The 18,190-nt window shown below is 44.8% G+C and overlaps 1 protein-coding gene across 1 annotated transcript in view; it reads left to right on the forward strand.

Annotated features, from left to right (window-relative positions):
• GPC3 (glypican 3) overlaps positions 1-18,190 on the forward strand; it is a 400,853-nt gene that overhangs the window by 348,164 nt on the left and 34,499 nt on the right. The window contains exon 7 of the mRNA XM_078063901.1: positions 3,313-3,472. Within this exon, the coding sequence (XP_077920027.1) occupies positions 3,313-3,472 (160 nt within the window). The remainder of the gene's footprint in view (positions 1-3,312; positions 3,473-18,190) is intronic.

Consider the following 18,190-nt stretch of genomic DNA (forward strand, 5'->3'; position numbering starts at 1 on the left):
CTCCCTCTCCCTCTGCCCCTCCCACTCGGGCTCTCTCCTCTCTCTCTAAAAGAAAGAAAGAAAGAAATCTTAAAAACAATATTCTGTGTACACTTAAGGTATTTCTGCTGCAAACCGTATAGCTGTGTGTCTCAAGGAAAAGCACTTGTAAGATTATTTAAGCTATGAGCTAAACTGGCCTCATTTTCAAGCAATGCTATTTTTATTTGAAATAATGACTGACAAACTATGGTTATCCAGACTTGAGTATTTGCGAGACACTTTCTCTGAAAGGAACAAAGAGAGCCCATCAGTTAAAGGAAAAGCTGATAGTATTTGTTACTAATGATAAAATTTAAACTTTCAAGAGAAAAGCAAAATTTTGGAAAACATGTATCTGCCACCATGACCTTGAGAGCTTCCCAACACTTAGACTTTTTCTAGTTAGATTGGAGGTGATGTAATTAATGAATGTGATTTTTTTTTTTTTTATGTATCATATAATGAAAGGTATTAACATTCGGAAGACCCGCATAGCTCAGTGAAACAGTATTTTTGGATGACCCAAGTATGATGACACAAAATGGGTAAAAGGTCCATTCAAAGTTCAGAACACACCAATGGATTTTAATGTAACAGAACATGAAAAGTTGATTCATGTGGTTTCATATTCCACATTGCAACTAACTTTTCCCACTTGAGGTTTTTATGAAGTATCACTGAAAAATATCCACAGTTATCTGGAAAGGCTACTAAAATACTTTCCTCTTTTCCCACTACATATCTGTGAGACACTGGAATTTGTACAAATATTTCAATCAAAACAACATGTAACAACAGATTGGATGGAGAAGCAGATAAAATAATCCAGCTACCATATTAAGCTGGACTTTAAAGAGATTTGCAAAAATGTAAAACAATGCCACCCTTCCTTCTAACTATTTTATGTCAGGGAAAAATATATTTCTTTTTCATTAGAAAATGTTATTTATGTTAACACATCATGGGTTTATTACTGTTAAGTTTAAACTAGTTATTAAATCTTTTTTACATTTCTCAGTTATCATTTCTAAGATGGTAAATGTCAATAGATACAACTTGTATAAACAGAAGTTCTCTGGGATTCTGAACAAGAATACAAATTTTGGTCCTGGGACCAAAAAGGTTGAGAATCACTAGGTTAGCTTATCCTAGCCTATGCATCTATAGTATACATTTATTTTTTTAAAAATTGTATTTATTTATTTGTCAGAGAGAAAGAGAGTACAAGCAGGGGGAGCGGCAAGCAGAGGGAAAAGCAGGCTGCCCGCTGAGGAAGGAGCCCAATGCGGGATTCGATCTCAGGGCCCTGGGATCATGACCTGAGCCGAAGGCAGACTCTTCACCAACTGAGACACCCAGGCGTCCCAATACATTTATTTTTTTAAAGATATTATTTATTTATTTGAGACAGAGAGAGAGAGAGAAACCACAGGCATGTGGGGGGGGGGGGAGAGGGAGAGGGAGAAGCAGGCTCCCTGATGAGCAAGGATCCCGACACGGGGCTCGATTCCGGGACCCTGAGATCATGACCTGAGCTGAAGGCAGATGCTTCACCGACTGAGCCACCCAGGCGCCCCTATATTATATACATTTAGATGTGTAGGATGAGTTGGGGTGGGGAGGGTCAGAGAGGGGATGCGTTAGAGGCAGTAGGGTGGAGATGGTGCTAGAGTGGGAGATGGTAGGTAGCTTGGCTTCTCCAACACCATTAGAGGTTGCTGGACTTTTCTTTCTTTGCTTGAAAAAAGAAACAAACCCACAGTCACATTTCTCTATGGTATATAGCCTGTTCCGTGTAGATCTTGGGGTAGGAGCTAAATCACAAGTGGAGAACATGAAAGTATACTTTGCAGTGACAATGAACACGGATAATAGAAACCACAAAACCAAGATGTGTCCATATATGCATTTTTTTTTCCTGGATACCTCTTGTACAATCACAAAAATCTAGCTTTTGGTAGATCCAGCATCTTTTGTTGGCCATTATTTAGAAGTACGAGGTGGGTCCAACTTTTAGGGCTGCAAATGGGTGGTGGGGCAGGAATAGAGGACACTGGAATACAGCCGTGGTGAGAGATGGCAAGGAAAAGTACATGGGGTCTAAGAACTGCTCTCAGAGACCATTCATGCTGTGAGATGGGCTCCTGGGTCAGTGGAGAGATGTGGGGGAGTTGGGTGTTCGGGCGCCTGGGTGGCTCAGTCGTTAAGCATCTGCGTTCAGCTCAGGTCATGATCTCAGGGTCCTGGGATCGAGCCCCACATTGGACTCCCTGCTTTAGCAGGAAGCCTGCTTCTCCCTCTCCAGCTCCCCCTGCTTGTGTTCCCTCTCTCGTTGTCTCTCTCTGTCAAATAAATAAATAAAATCTTAAAGAAAAAAAAAAAAGGCGTTGACCACATAACTGAAAAGCCAGACACTGAAGAGCAAAACAGACATGCCTCTTAGTAGGCATATTATCTACAACAAAGCAATGTGAATTTCAAACCACCTTATGGAAATTGTGAAGGAGGGAGAGATTTTTAATTTTTCTAGTGATCAAGGCATGGCACATTGGCAGTTAATTGTAAGTATGTATTTAAAATGTGTGTAAAATGCCATTGCTAGGCTCTTCATCTGGTGTGAAGCATTTGTTGTTTGAATTTAATGGAAATATCATTGTAGGAGGCTTCCATAGGGATCTTTCCTGATCTTGGTGTCCTCTCAGCCTATAAATATGTTTAGTCTGTCACATCTTAAATTTCTCATCAGTGAGGTCTCCTACCATGGAGGCTTTCGGGGACTTAAATACCATGGTATGGAAGGTCTGATGCAGTATACACTGGCTACTGGGTGGTGGAAGTAGCATGGAGGAGTAGAGAATCATATCAAATGCTATGGAACATTCCAGAAGTATAAAACTCCAAAGAATATAAGCAGTTGGGACGCCGGGTAGGCTCAGTTGGTTGGTTTCAGCTCAGGTCGTGGTGATCTCAGGGTCATGGGACCGAGGCCCACCTCGGGCTCCAGGCTCAGCACAGAGTCCACTTGGGACTCTTTCTCCCTCTCCGTCTCCCTCTGCCCCTCCCCCGTGCTCTTGCTCTCCCTCTCTCTCTCTCTTTCCCTCTCAAATAAATACATAAATCTCAAAAAGAAAAAGAATATAAGCAGTTTACCTTACCTACATTTGAAAATGGCTTTTTAAAAGCTTCTGTGTAACTCATTCAACATTTTTTAATGCCTCCTGTTCGCAAGACGCTGTTTAGACCTCCCTGAGAAATCTAAATTGCTGCTACATTTCTGGTCATTTCTTTCAGCTCCTGAGAACCATGTCTGTGCCCAAAGGTAGAGTTCTGGATAAAAACCTTGACGAGGAAGGGCTTGAAAGTGGCGACTGTGGCGACGATGAAGACGAGTGCATCGGGGGCTCAGGGGATGGCGCGATGAAAGTGAGGAACCAGCTCCGCTTCCTTACAGGTGCGTGGGCAAAAGCCGGCCAGCGTCCGAGCCAAAATAGCCATGCTCGCAGATTCAACTCCAGTTGCCTCTGCTCTCTCTCACTTTCCGAAAGTCCCCACACCCTACGGTGCCATCAGCTCTGCAAGAAAATACTACACTCTAGAAAAAACAAAGTTTTCAGGTAGCCATTTTTTTTTTTCCCCCATCCCTGGACCTGGGTGGATGAAAAGGGTAACTTCCTGTTTTTGTTTTTGTTTTTGTTTTTTATTGTCTAAAATGAACTGACCAAATCAGGTGGCTCTGTTTCCCGTTGGACATTCCTTGGTTCTTCTCAGTTATAAAAAGCAACGCAATCTTGGGAGTGTAGTGAACACCAATAATGGGGTAACTTCGGAAGGAAGCATAAACATACTGCTCTTGTTTCTGTCTTCACACCATTGCCCGCATTTATTTCCGTATAGATACCCCTCTTTTGTCCCTTCTTAAATTACACCCATCCCTCCACTGTATGTTAACTATACTAGAATTAAAATTTAAAATTTGCATTTTAAGTATGATACAGTGACAAAAAACTAGCTTTGGGAGTAGAGCAAACGTGTATTTGCATTCTGGCTCCCTTCCTCCTAAGTCTTCACTCCCTCGTCCGTCAAATGGGGATCAATACCCTAACTTCATAGGACTATTGGAGGATTACATCAAGAGGGAAAGTTTGTAAAGCATCTAGCCTGGTACCTAGCACATACTAGGTGCTCCATAATTGTTGGTTTCCTGGAATGAAGTTTTTCACAACCATCTCAGTCCACACGCATCCCCCATCCTCTCTGAATTGCTGAAACAAACTCTGCCATTGCTTTCAAGAAGTAGTCTGCAGTGGCTCCCAAGTTCCATTCCTAGGGCATAACATGATCACTCAGAGGCTGGCATCTTATAATAAGTAAAAATAATAGAAGCCAATGTTCTCTGAACATTAACCAGGCTCCAAGCGCTGCGCCGGAACTTTGCCCGCATTGTCTTGTATTGTTTCCACTATGAACGACGAGTGGTTATTTTTCCCACTTTACAGATGAGAAAACTGATGATGGAAGAGGTAGAGTAATTTCCTTAAGGTTGCGTGGTCACTAAGGGCAGAGTCAGGATTCAGAGCCAGGTAGTGAGATTTCAGAGGCCTCTCTCTGAATAACTCTACTCTGATCTCTTCTTTCTCTGCTCATCTAGACAATTGTAAAAAGACTGAAATCTGCTTTGCATTTTGCCACCCAGAACAGCTTTCAGTCATCTAAAGGCTGCCCAGATGATTCGCCAAAATATTAACTGGCTCCAGCATCGGTCCTTGGGACACACCACTTTTCATCCTTCTCCAAAAATGTCCCTGCCTACCCCTCCTCTCACTTTCCTGCCTATACGCCACCTCCCTATCCATTTCAAAACGCTACTCCACAATTCCATGGCGACTTAACTTTTTAAAACAGTGTTTGGTAGGGGACCTTGTGAAGGGCCTTTTCAAAATTTAAATAGATTACATCCGCTGGTTTCCCTTTGTCCACATTGCACATTTATCCTCTCAAATAATTCTAGTCAATTAGTTAGGCATGATTAACCCTAAGTGCTTTGTAAACTGTAAAACACTACACAAATGGTGGTTAATTTAATTTAAGGAAAAATGATGCTTTACTCCCAATAGGTTCCACTTGCATAACATGTTCAGCGATCCTACCAGCCTGGCGCTCCCTAGGTCCCCTTTGAAATGCTTCTCAGGGAGAGGAGACTTACTGGCAATCTGCCAGGCTCATGGCACAATAGCTATTTGGAACGACAAGCTCTACACTTTGGTCAGCTCTTACACAATTTTACCCCAAATCTGGGCAGATGCCATCTGGTCCTGGTGATTCATCAACATCCACTTAGTCAACCAGACTTGGAACACTGTGTGCGTTTACTGCCATCTCACTCAGAACTTCCAAAGTTTTCCTCCAAAACACAACTTGGGAATAAAAAAAATAATAATAATAACAAGGATCAGAGGAGGGTTAAGACCCTCTTTTATCTCCCTCTCGTCCCAGAACAGACCTTTTACTCTTTTACACCGTAACTAGCAAGCGGTCCCCCTGGCTCACTGTCCTGGCTCACTTCTTCCCTTGTTTTGCTGCACTGGATGAAATGCAGGACACCTCTCTTCCTGACTTTGCTCCCAACTCCCATGTGTCCTAAGGCAAGCCCCCTTCCTCTTCTTGAAAGTCCGTTTCTCCATTCGCGAAACAAAGAGAATGCCCCATGCTCGTGGACCATGCTGGGACGGCCAATCCATGATCATGTTCCTCGATTTGGCTTGAGTCCCTGGCAGGGTGCTTATTGGAGTCTCGGAGACATCTTCTTTAGAGTTTTCTTCTGACCTCGTAGGTCCCCTGCTTTCTTCATTTTTCTTGGGTACGTAAGATTGTGGCAATTCAATATCATCATCATCATCATCATCATCATCATCAAATCATCCATGCAAAGCATTTGGCTCGGTTCCTGGCACCTAGTAAGCACTCAAAAAATGCTATCTACTCTTAAAACGACAGGTCCATTGCTGCCTCTACTGACCTCTGGAAGCTCAGAGAGCCTGCAGATGTAGCTTAGAATTAGCTTGTTTTATTAGTTTGTTCACTTAAGACCCATAAAAGGCGATTAAAACCAAGTAACCAACATTCAGCAATGTCCCCAATACCCCTTGCTACTCCAGGTGGGCTCGGTGGCCCAGCAACATCTTATCATCTGGGAGTCTGTTAGAAGCGCAGGCGCTCGGGGCCCACCTTGAGACCCACCCAATCACAGGTCATTGTTAACGAGAGCCCCTGGTGGTTTGTCGGCAGCCCTTATCACCTTCTGATTGAGCACTTGCAGCATTTAGGTTTCATACCTGAAGCATCTAAGAAGCCACTAAGCTGGCCCACGGGGAGCTAAGTGTTCCAGGAGGTAGAAAAGAGGCCTGAGGCCCAGTCACCCACATGGTAGATTAGGATACTTGGGTTCCAGTTGCAGCACGTTTCCTCCCAGTGGGACCTGGAGCAGGTTATGTAGTGCTCTGAGCCTCAGTTTGTCCAGCTGTAAAGTAGGGATGTGCATCCTCACCAACCTCAGTGAGTTGTGGAAATCAAAGGTGATGTTGAGCGTGAAAGTGCTTTGCAACCTGTTGAGCTCTACAGATATTTATAACAACCAGGAGACTGTTACTATGAATCCCCAAATCTCTGGAAGCTCTCTGGCTTTCTCAGCATCCCTAGCTCAACACGTATTTTCTGTGAAGATAGAATTGAGCCCATGAGTTAGGAAATGCTTTTGGACTGAACACCATGTTCAGACTCCCTTCCAAAGACAGACCAGCCGCTGTGGAGCTGGTGCAGTAAACTGTCTTGTTGCCGGGCTGCCATCAGCCTTGTTCCCAGTTGCTGGTCTTGTCAAAGCCCTTATTGTAAGCTGCTTGGGAAGCTGGCTACTCCCAGCACTTTGGCTGGGGCTGATTCCTGAGAAGCTTTGCAAGCTCTGGCCAGGTGTCCCTAGCCAAGACATGATGACTAAGCAACTTAAGCATCTGCCCCCTCTCCGCCAAGTCCCCACTCTCACCCACACAGAAAACCACACGCACATGTGCATGTACTCATGTAGGTGCATGCACGTGAGCTCACGCGTACGCAAACACACACACACACACACACACACACACACACACACACACACACACACACCTGCTCTTGGAAACAACTGAAACACTCTTACAAAGCCACCCAGCAAGAAACACCCATTTCGGGGATCTATTACCACTCCCTCACCCCCTTCCTCCCTGGGCTTGTTCTTGCTCCAGCTTGCACTGTTCCATGGGTACAGCCAGAACATTCTGATGAGCCTAATGTCTTTATCACTGCAAGTCAGAAAAAGAAGATAATCTTGACTCAAGCTGGGTCAAAGACAGTGGGAAGTGATCACGGATGCCGTGGAAGCTTCGTTCTTGGGAGGAGAGAAGTGGAAACAGGCCGGAGAAGATAAACACGTGCCCAGTTGCAACGCAGGACTAAGGTAGCTCTAGCCGGTTGGTGGTGAGCTGAGGAGGAGGCTTCACGAGACACGTCTTGGGCTCACAACTTGAACCAATGCTAAAACCAAATGGATGTTTCTTACCCATTTAAACAGATGTTTCTTGTGGAAGTGTTCGCCCTCAAGAAACTTTCAGTTTTGCCATGTCAGTGTGGGGGCTGAAAAGAGAAAACCTGCCACTTGTTCCCGGGCTTGGGGTCAGGGTGAAGGTGAAGTCCAGGCCCAGGCAGGTCCCTTTTGCCGTTCAGCGCTGTCGCGTCCAGGCGTTGCGAGGGGAAGCAGCTGTCCGCTCCGCCCCACCAGTCACCTCCTCCCAGCGGTGCTGGAGCGAAGCCATTAAGACTCACAGCTGTGAGCCCCATGAGTCTCTACACTCAAGATTTCCTCCTTGCTGTTACTTTACAATCTGGAGGCAAAAGAACAACTAAAACAACACAAAACAGGACCAGCATTTAGGAAATAGGAAATATGTCTTTTAGGCCAGTGATTTTCATTCATTTTTTTAGTGCATCAAGTGCAACCTTATATTCTGACTTGTAGCAAGCCTGCGCACGTAAGAGGAGGTGAAGGACACTTCGATAGCTTACCTCTTCTGAGTTGTCAAGTCAGACCTTCAGAGCACAGGCTGGCAGTCACCTTGTATGAATAAATTCATTAATGGCTTGGTTTGGTGAGAAGGATAAAACCAATGGAGGAACTGTATCATGGGCCTTTTCTCAGGGGTGACAACTGCAAGATTATAACATTTTCGACCAAATCACGTAGCCTGCCAAAGAATAAGTAGAAAGTTTGTAAAGGAATGAAATGTCTTGGGGGCTTTTTTATGGGAAAGTTGTTGAGTCCTGTTCAGAGATCAAAATACATGTGGATACAGTAATATATCTATTTATACCACCTTATTGGTCATAAGTCCAGGAATAAATTATGGCACTTTTCCCAAAACGTATTCTGTAGTTTGATAGTATTACTTCCTCTGCACACTTTGCTTCTCACTAAGTAACCCGCTCTCAGAATTCTCAGGAGCATCTTGTAGTGACTCCCTCCCACCTTCTTTCTTGGGATATCAGTCCCTCAAACATGTGACCCCAGTGTAAGGGGACCTCATGTCACTCACTATGAGGTGGATCCCATCTGATGGATGAACACCATACCCTTCTTCCTTCAGGCTGCTGACACTTGGGACATTCAGGGAGGGAAGGGCATTTCATCTACAGAGTCAAACAGTCTCTGTTCAGCTTCTGCCCCTTGCCAGTCTTGTGACCTTGGACAAAGTCACTCAGCTCCCCTGAGACTCGGTTTCTTCCTCTATAAGAATAATGTTGAAATATTTCCTGACCTGCAGGGGCACCCGGGTGGCTCAGTCGGTTGAACATCCGACTCTTGGTTTCAGCTCAGGTCATGATCTTGGGGTCCTGGGATCGAGTCCTGCATTGGGCTCTGCACTCGGCAGGGAGTCTGCTTAAGATTCTCTTTCTCCCTCTCCCTCTGCCCCTCACCCACCACTCTGTGCTGTCTCATGCTCTCTCTCAAATAAATAAATACATCTTTAAAAAAATATTTCCTAACTTGCCCACTTCAAAAGTTGTTGAATGAAACACAGGTGACAAAGGACATAAAAGTACTTTATAAACTGTAAAGCAGTTTCTCATTTGGGGTAATATTGTTAATATTGTGTAGTACCATTGGGTTATAAGTTTTAGTTGCCAAAAGCCTGTAGCTAAAATTAGAAAAATTAAGTCCCCAATGTTCTGGCCAGCAATTTTCATTATAATATGCTCCTCCTTCTCCATCCCCAAGATGGCGTTTTCAGTTACTCATTAACTTGTTTCTAGCTCAGTGAGAAGGTATTTCAACAATGACAAATATGTCTGCTGAGTTGTGCAAATAACCACAGTCACAACAGTGGTAGTCACCTACATCTTGAAAGAATCACAGCTAGTTATGTTTTGTTTTCTTTGGTGTTAGTGGGACAGTGAGGGCAAGGGTGGATGAGTTGGGGAAGGTCAAGAAAGGGCCTGTGATTTTTTTTTTTTTCCATTCTATCTCGCTCTTAGCTCTAAGCAATCTGCTTTCATGCCGTGATCTTTTCGAGAACAAACGCCGTAGGGAAGCCGAAGGAAGCAAAGCTTACTATAATAGCACCTCACGCAGATACAGACCAGGGGGTTTTTGCTCATAGATGGACGAGACAGCCAATCTCATCTCTCTCCAGAGCTTTGGGCAGTTTCCATGGCTCCCAGAGACGGATTTTGATGTGAGCTTTAACAGTGAGTGATATTACCTGCCTGTTCAGTACGTGTACCCAGAAAAGATCCTTCTCCATGCTTTAGTGTCACCTAAGGAATTAGTGCAGGTAAGCTGGTGACAGATGAGAGTAAGGGAAGGTAAAAACTTTCCATAAAGTTACCATAACATGAGATGCTTGAAGGAGTGTGTTTCTTATTATTCGCGAGGAGATGTTCAGGGGTTCACTTTTCTAGGCCTACTGCCCTGGGAGACTTTCCTGCCTGAGCCATTAGGCTAGGAGGCTTTTATCAAGGGTAACGCTATGATAGTTAGACTTCCCGGTGGGCCTTACATGGAACTCTAAGAATTGGGGGAGCATTAGGGGGGTGTGAACAATTTGTGGCCATTGTATTACACTTTACGATCAGTTTCAAATTAAAAGGAAACTGTTGAATATATGAATTTGCCTAAATGGTGCAACTGATTTTCTCTGGATGAAGCCATGTTGGCCAATTTAGCAACCGCCTCGACTAAATTGTGGTCATCTAGTATGATAGAAGGGAACGGGAACGAGAGATTCAGCACAGCTGGTAGAACACTGGAGGAGGAACCAGCAGGAGGGGGGCAAGCCCAAAGCCTCTAGCTGAGCTGAAGCCATCCCTGGAGGAGAACGTCCACAGGGGATCTGGGAAAGCAGGGGTGTATGCTATCAACTGGGCAGTGCTCCCCTGCAAGAAGAAATACCATCTCAGAAAGAGAGAAAGACGTGATGTCTAATTAAACCTGTGCAGTGGCCCTGAACGACAGTCTCTTGCATGAACCCAATCAGAAGAGCCTGGTGTAGCAAGGAATCATGAGCCTGCAGAGCAAGACAGCAAGTTAGGGGTCAGGGGCCACCAGTCCCGGGGGCCGCACATGGACATCAGATCTGAGGCCAGGCTGAGGTCCTGCTCTGACGGGAGGAGGGACTAGGAGCCACCGGAGGCTTTGCGGTGGCCGACCTTCCACGAAACCCCTGAAATGCCACACACAGGCACGTATGTCCGCACACGCACGCGCGCACACACGCGTCCTCAAGGCTCTCTTTCCGATTCGCATCATGCTGTCCTTTAACTTTGGTTAATATGGCAAGGTGTAGCCAATTATCTCCCCCCCCAATTATTTGCCTGTGGCAGGTGCAAGGAGGGGTCCAATTTGCTTTGGTAGGAATGAAGTTACTGGCAAGTTTTTGTTTGGTTAGTTGTTTTTTGTTTTTTGTGGTTTTTTTTCCTGTTTGGTTAGTTGTTTTGAAAGGAAAACTTGTTATAGTGCCTGCCTACGTACACACCTGGCTAAGAGATGCTTAATGATCCAGTAAAATGATCCACGGCACTTACAGTTCTTAACATTTCTAAATATACTTACTGAATTTTAAAAACTGCCTTTTGATCTTTTTTTTTTTTTTAACAATCCTAATGGGTATGGGTGAAGGTAAATAAGACTTTAAGGTGAGAATGGGAGACCAGTGCATACAGAATCTCATAATTTGTAGCCCGTTGATGAACTTGAGCAGTAATATAATTAGTGAATAAATGAAAATCGGTAGAGGCTATTCTGTAAATTCTGGTGCCAGAGAAGAGTCTATGCCAGAGCAGAGAGCAATCTCATTAGCAACTTCAGGTTGGGGTTCAGAGCAAAGTAGTGTCCTTGACTAATGATGAGCTCCTCAGAGGGTAGCAAGCAAGTCTTTTTCATCGTATATATACACTTATCAGCTCCCGGTCACCAACCTCTGCCCGCCCCCCGCCTTGCCTTGTAATTGCCACTTAATAGGTGTTCAATAAATATTTCATTTATCCATATGCTGTGTTTACGTCTCAGAATCTGCTTCCTTTTGCCTCATATTTGGCAGGTTTTAACCTCACTGCTTCTTTAATTAGCTTCCTCAAAGTAGCCTTTGGCTTCTAGCAGCTGAAGTTGTGAACAGAGAGATTGGTGATCCCTGTTCTGGTCAATATGGGAGTAGGAGCTCCTGTGAGGCGGGCAGGACATGCTGGGTGAGTCGTCATATGTCTGTAGTCTAGTGTACCTCTTGAGGAGAGTGAGCAGGATGGTGAAGAATCTGCAAGCAGGTTTAGTGGAAAGGTAGAAGAAGTAGTGATGTTCAGTCTATACAAGAAAAGAATTAGGGAATGTGAATGTTGTCTTCTAATATTTTGAGGTCTTGCATGTGGAGGATGAAGGTAGATCTGGAGCCAATACGTGGAATTTACCAGGAGATCTATTTTGATTGAGAAAAGGGTGAACTTTGTAACCCTTCGAGCTGTTTCTCAGTGGCATGGATTGCTCTAGGGAACCATCAGCTTCCTGACTCTGGAGATATTTGACTAGAGATTAAACAACCATCTAACAGAAAGATTGGCTGGGTGAGGCTGGGGTGGGATGTCAGAAAGTGAGCAGATACCTACATCATGGGCTCTTGACTTCCATGGTCCTGAATAGCTCTGAGGTGCTATGGTTTTATGATGATTCAATCATGCAAAGAGAGCGAAAGAGAACCAAGATAGTGGAACAAACCAATGAGGCAATTTTTCTGGCCGGGGTTGGGGAGGAAAGAGAAATGGAGAAGTTATTCTCTCTGGTTGTATTTGAGCACATGTCACCAATTATGAGTTTCTGTAACCTTTTTCCTAAGCAAATGGATCCTGAGGAATGACAGATTTTTCCAGGGAGTAGTTCCTTTCAGTATCCTCTCTGTCACTCATAGCCTCTAGAACTCCAGTTCTCATCTCTCCCCAATCATTTGCAGGCTTGTGGCCTCCCTGCCCCTATGTTATAAAAAACAAACTGGGCCACAGCCCCTCCTCCAGCTATGAGGTTAGCCCAAATGGCAGAATGGTCAATATCAAGGTTGTCTGGTCCACACCAGTCTCCCGCACCACCCTCTCCCTTCTGACCCTGGCCTCACAGAATAGACCAGGGCATCTCAAGTTATCTGCGGGAAGGACTGGGAGGTGGGGGGTTTGTTCCTCCTGAATCTGTCATGGACCCATAGTTTTATAAAATATAATAAAAATGAATTGCTACAAAAAGGAAATCACAAAAAGGCCTACAAAAAATAAGCCACAGTTTTTAACTAGGAGACTCAACAGACCTAAAAAATCTCTGTCAAATTGCTATAAAAATTGCCAAGTGCTTACTTCCAATTTCTGTGCTTGTCTTCTCACAGACTGGCAAAAAATAGCAGAGCAGCAGACCCCACTCTGAGTAGGGAGGAGTAGCCTGCTGTTGGTGTCTCTGCCTTGTCTCCCCCTTCCTGTTGGAGCCCATGGCGGAAGAGACTCCAAAGCAGCAGTTGAAATGGGGGTGAGGGCAGTGTGTGCTGCTAGACCTCCGTAAGCCCTATCATCCCATCGCTAGCTTGATATTGACTGCGATGGAAATATTTACACCACTGAAAGCAGCAAAACCTACAAATCAGGGCTTGATGTATCATTTTGTTGATTGTCTAGACTCTAGACTTAAGAGAGTGATGGGAAAAGGTTAGCAGTGTGGATTAAACTTTAAATCGTGTGGGCTCTGTGGCCATTACATTTCGAGGAGCATAAAACGTTGAGGGTCCGTTCCTCAGTATTCGAAAACTGTTACCCGACTTAGCAGAGAAGTCAACTGCCATTGTTGATGAAGGAATGAGATTCCGACATATATCTTTGTTATTTCCTCTTTGTTCCTTAACGTAAACCAATGTATCAGCCACTGTTCTTGCAGGAACTACACTTGCTTGTCAATCACGACCCTGGTTTGGTTACCGACGTAAGAGCTGGGCAAAAATCAGTGAAAGGATTCTGTGAGAATCCATTGGCTATACGGAATTTATAATAAAGAGTATCGTATATTTTTTATTATTTGGAAATTGTGTGTCCCACCTCCTTTATTCCATCAACAATTAAAATGAGCTAGGGACACCTGGGTGGTTCAGTTGATTGAGCGTCTGCCTTCGGCTCATGTAGTGATCCCAGGGTCCTGGGATCGAGTCCCACATCGGGCTCCCTGCTCAGTGGGGAGCCTGCTTCTCCCTCTGCCTGCCGCTCCACCTGCTTGTGCTTGCTCTCTCTCACCCTCTGACAAATAAATAAAATTAAAAAAAAAAAAAAAGAGCTGACATGCCTGCTTTTTTTTTTTTTTTTGAGAACCATTTGTTAAACAGTTACCAGTGTACCATGGGGTGAAGGGGTACTTTGGAAGATTTGTTTTCCTTCCTTCCTCCTTAAAGATTCTAGGCTTAAATCAATAGCTTTTTCCACCACGAGTGAGGGAAAGTTTCTCTCTTCCTAAGTTATGCTAGAAAATGCAAGAGCCCCTCATTTTCAGTTACTCTGAAATCTAGGATTCCTTTGGAATCTAAGACTTGGAAAAATTCCTAACTTGGAAACTGTTAACCAGAGCCATAAACTTTTTTTTTTTTCCTCAAAACCCCTTATTCCCTGTTGAGGTCGATGGGCTCTCAGTGAAATCTCTGCTTAACCACTGGAAATCTCATCAGTCCCATCCCACAAGATGGGAGTCTTGTAGGCCAGCTTGTGGGGCACTGAGGCGAGGACCACTTTTAGGGGCCAGTCTCCCCATATCAGACGGCATTATGACCAATGATTACCGTGTGCTGGCATCACCCCTGGTTGCGTGGAGTTAGAGCGGAACTCCTAATATCGGGTTACATTTCGTTGGCTTGGTAATCACTTTTTTAACCACCGACCATATGGGCAGAGGTTGGAAGGAAAGCTAAATTTGGAACACACCCCCACTCTCCTTTTCAACATTTCTTTCTTGTTTGTGCCTGGAGGCAACATATTACTCATACTCCCATACAGCACCGATTGCTAGGGGTCTGAGGAATGAGACTCCCCCCAAATGCGGTCGGATAGGGGAGTCGGAGGTTTTCTATACCAGTGTGCAGGGGCGTGTAGGAGCGTCCGTTCTCAGCCTCTGTGGGTTTCTGAACCTGTCTGTGACACACAGCCCTGGAAGACTAAGTGCGTTGTGACAAGGAACTCGGGGACTTGGTGTCTGTGGGCTCGTAACATCTTCCTCATTTCTAGTCAACATCCAGAGATCGCACCTTTCTGCACTAATATCTTTCTGACTCAGGCTTTTTGGAGCGTGGAACTATGAATCTCTCTCTCCATTTAGGGTTTTGTTTTGTTTTTTTTTTCTATTCTAGCTTTCCTTCTCCCCATACACCACTTCGTATGGAATGATAGAGCAGGGAAGATGGATGTGTTTGGGTCAGCGGTAATGATTTGGATGGCATCCGTGGCAATCACATGCATTTCAGTTCTAGGACACCCTGAACCTGAATACACAAGTCATACGTTAGCCGAAACCAGTACTTTTAGCACCTCAAAGGGATTTAGAACGAGGTTTGGCTTAAGGAATGAAAACTAGTCTGCCTTCCTTCAAAGAAAGCTTGTGGCCTTCCCTCTGACTACCAGCCAGCTTGCAGTCCAACGGGCATTCTCCTGGCTGTCCCTGGATGCCGGGCATGAATGGGGGTAATGAAGCCAAATCCATCAGCCCAGCCTTTCTGAATCTGGCCCCAGCTTATTTCTCCAACCTTGGCTCCCACTAACCCCTGCCCCATCCTGTGTTCCAACAACCTGGAAATTCTCACTGCTCCTGAACTTGCAGTCCTGCTCTTTAAGGCCTGCCTGGGCCTTTATAAATTCCCGTCTTTGTGATACCCATAATGCACTCAGCCCAGGGCCTGCACCTTAGTGGGTTCCAGTAAATGCTGGCTATTAATACTCTGCACATGCCGGTCCATTAGCCCATAATGGTTTTCCTTTCTCTACCTTTAAAACTCAGCTCAGATGTCGCTTCCTCCTCCGTGAAGCCTTGCCCTAGACAGAGTGCCGTGTTACTACCCACTCTAGCATTGATCGGTGTGAAGCCAGGCAGGCCAGTGCCTAGCTCAGAATTGGTGCTTAGTAAGTTTTGGTTGCATGGCTCTGGCCAAGCAAAAATGAACAAGCACAGTACCTGCCCACGTAAGCTCCTAGGCTGGTTGGGAGCGGTGAGGGGAGGCGGGGAGGACAGACACATAACTAGATAATTATAATGTGATGTGCTTAAAGCACTGATTGCAATGTGCACAGGGAGTTGTGGAAACACCAAGGAAAAGCTTCAAACCCAGACTGGGGTGGTGAGAAACTGAGCTGAGTCTTAACAGTGTGTAGGAGTCAGGCAAAAAGGGGAGAGCATTGCATGTTGGGAGGATAGTATGAGATAAGACATGGAGGTGAGAACGAACATGGTTCTGGGAACAATATGCAGTTTGGTGTGGCTAGAGCAGGAAGAGGCAAGAGGTAAGGCTGGAAGAATCGTGAGGGGTCAGATCATGAGAGCCTTCTATGCCCTGTTAAGGAGCTTGGCCTTGATCCTGTAGCAGGGTCTAGAAATTCACAACATACGGCTCATCAGCCTCCCCAACCACCACCCTTCCTGTGGCAGACCTTGATAATCAATCACAGCACCCCACCACACTGGGCCCAGATGTGACCTCATAATCCTTCTCAGCATAACACTGCAGGGAACACCACCAAGAGATGGAAGGCGGCACTCTGGTTGGCTGCTGTGTGTGTGTGTGTGTGTGTGTGTGTGTGTGTATAAGTTGGGAGTATGCGAGAGTGCAAGTTACGGGAGAATTATTACTTGGTCAGAATTTCATTTTGGAAATCTTCATGAAAAAGAAATCTTTAAGAAGAAGAATCAACAGAGCCCGATTGTTCAGAGGTGGCGGGATGAGGGGGCAAGAGTAGTCAAGGACAAGGTCAGTGTTTCCACCTTGGGTAAATGGGCAGATGCTACTGCCATTCAGAGAGAGAGCATGATGGGTTTGGCATGATAATAATAGCTCACTTTTTGAGTGCTTTACTATGTGCCAGGCACTGTTTTAAGCATTTGACATGAAGCAATACATTTTATCCTCCCAACAACCCTGGGGGGGGGGTACCATTATTATTATCTGTTTTTCGGATAAAGAAACTGCACAGAGAGGTGTAAAATATTGAAGAGCTAACAAAATCAAGGGCACTGAGGGACAACATGAGGGCAAGACAAGCTGAAAACACATCACTGAGTCATTTGGATGAATATGGACAGAGCCAACCAGGTCACCAGACACCCAACCTAGAGTTTATCAGTTCATCTTAAATGTTTTGGAAACCAAAGGATTTATTATTCTTGGAAGAGGCCCACCACAATGTGTATAAATCCATCCTACCTTCACCGTGTCTGTTCTGCTCACAAGGGCAAACATCAGTAGGAATATGAAATAAAACAAGCCTATCCAAATGATGACCTCAATGGTTTCCAAATGAATTTTCAAACATAAAACACATCTAGCATTTGTCAATTAAAAGGGCAAGGTTAGAGGAGTATTGAATTGTAAGAGAATACATCACATTAAATTGTGCTGTTTTTTTTTCCAATGATAAACCTCTTCTTGTTTCAGCAATTACGCTATGTACGTGTGTGTGTGCGTAAATGGATAGATTTGCTTCGTGTAGTAACTTTGTACTTTCCAAAGTGCTTCCTCATCCGTTGTTGGAGCGTTCCAATCAGGAATCTAGTTGCTTTAAGGAGCATGCTGTTTCAATGGCTAATAGATGTATTCTTATTTTCTTGTTAGCTTTATGGCTTCTCTCGATATCTGGGCCATGTCAACCTCACAGTGGCAAGCACTCCCAGGAGTCAAGCGCCTTAGCCAGGAGGTTACAGATGTCCATGCCCTGCAGCCTGAGCATGCAGCTCAGCACTGGAGTCAAGGTGCAGTGAGGACTATGCTGTCTGGGATTTCAGACCCCCCGGGGCCATACTGCCTATTAACCCTGAACTCAGACCATGAGGCCATGGATTGGCTAATGATCCCACAGTGTCCTCTGGAATTTTTTATAGCTATAAATGAGCTATAAATGTGCATCTTTTGCCTGAACATGCCAGTCTCATGACCACCTCTTTACTTTTGCTCAGACCATTACATCTGCTGGCAGTGCTCTCTTGTCCTCCTGCCCTAACACCTCCCGATACTTCAAGACCCACCTCCTCTACAAAGGTCACTCTTGATGACCTCAGCCCTCCATGATTCTCTTTCTTTCCCTAAACCCTTATATCCACTTTTCTGTATATAACAACAACAACAACAACCAACTAGCAGACTGTGATTTACAAATAAGTTCCAAATTCATCATCTGATTAAATCCTTCTTACAACCCTGCAAGGTCAGCCTTAATGTCAGCTCTTATAGAAGAGCAAACCGAGACTCAGAGGGTTAGGTAACTTGCCCAAGGTCAACGGATAGAGCTCGAATGGGAGCCCAGATCTTTCTGATAACAAAGCCCACTTCTGTAACCACCTCGTTTCATGGGCCAACACGGGTAGCGGATAAACATTTGTAGATGACCA

This window comes from Halichoerus grypus, chromosome X (assembly GCF_964656455.1).
Source record: "Halichoerus grypus chromosome X, mHalGry1.hap1.1, whole genome shotgun sequence".
Classification (NCBI taxonomy): Eukaryota; Metazoa; Chordata; class Mammalia; order Carnivora; family Phocidae; genus Halichoerus; species Halichoerus grypus.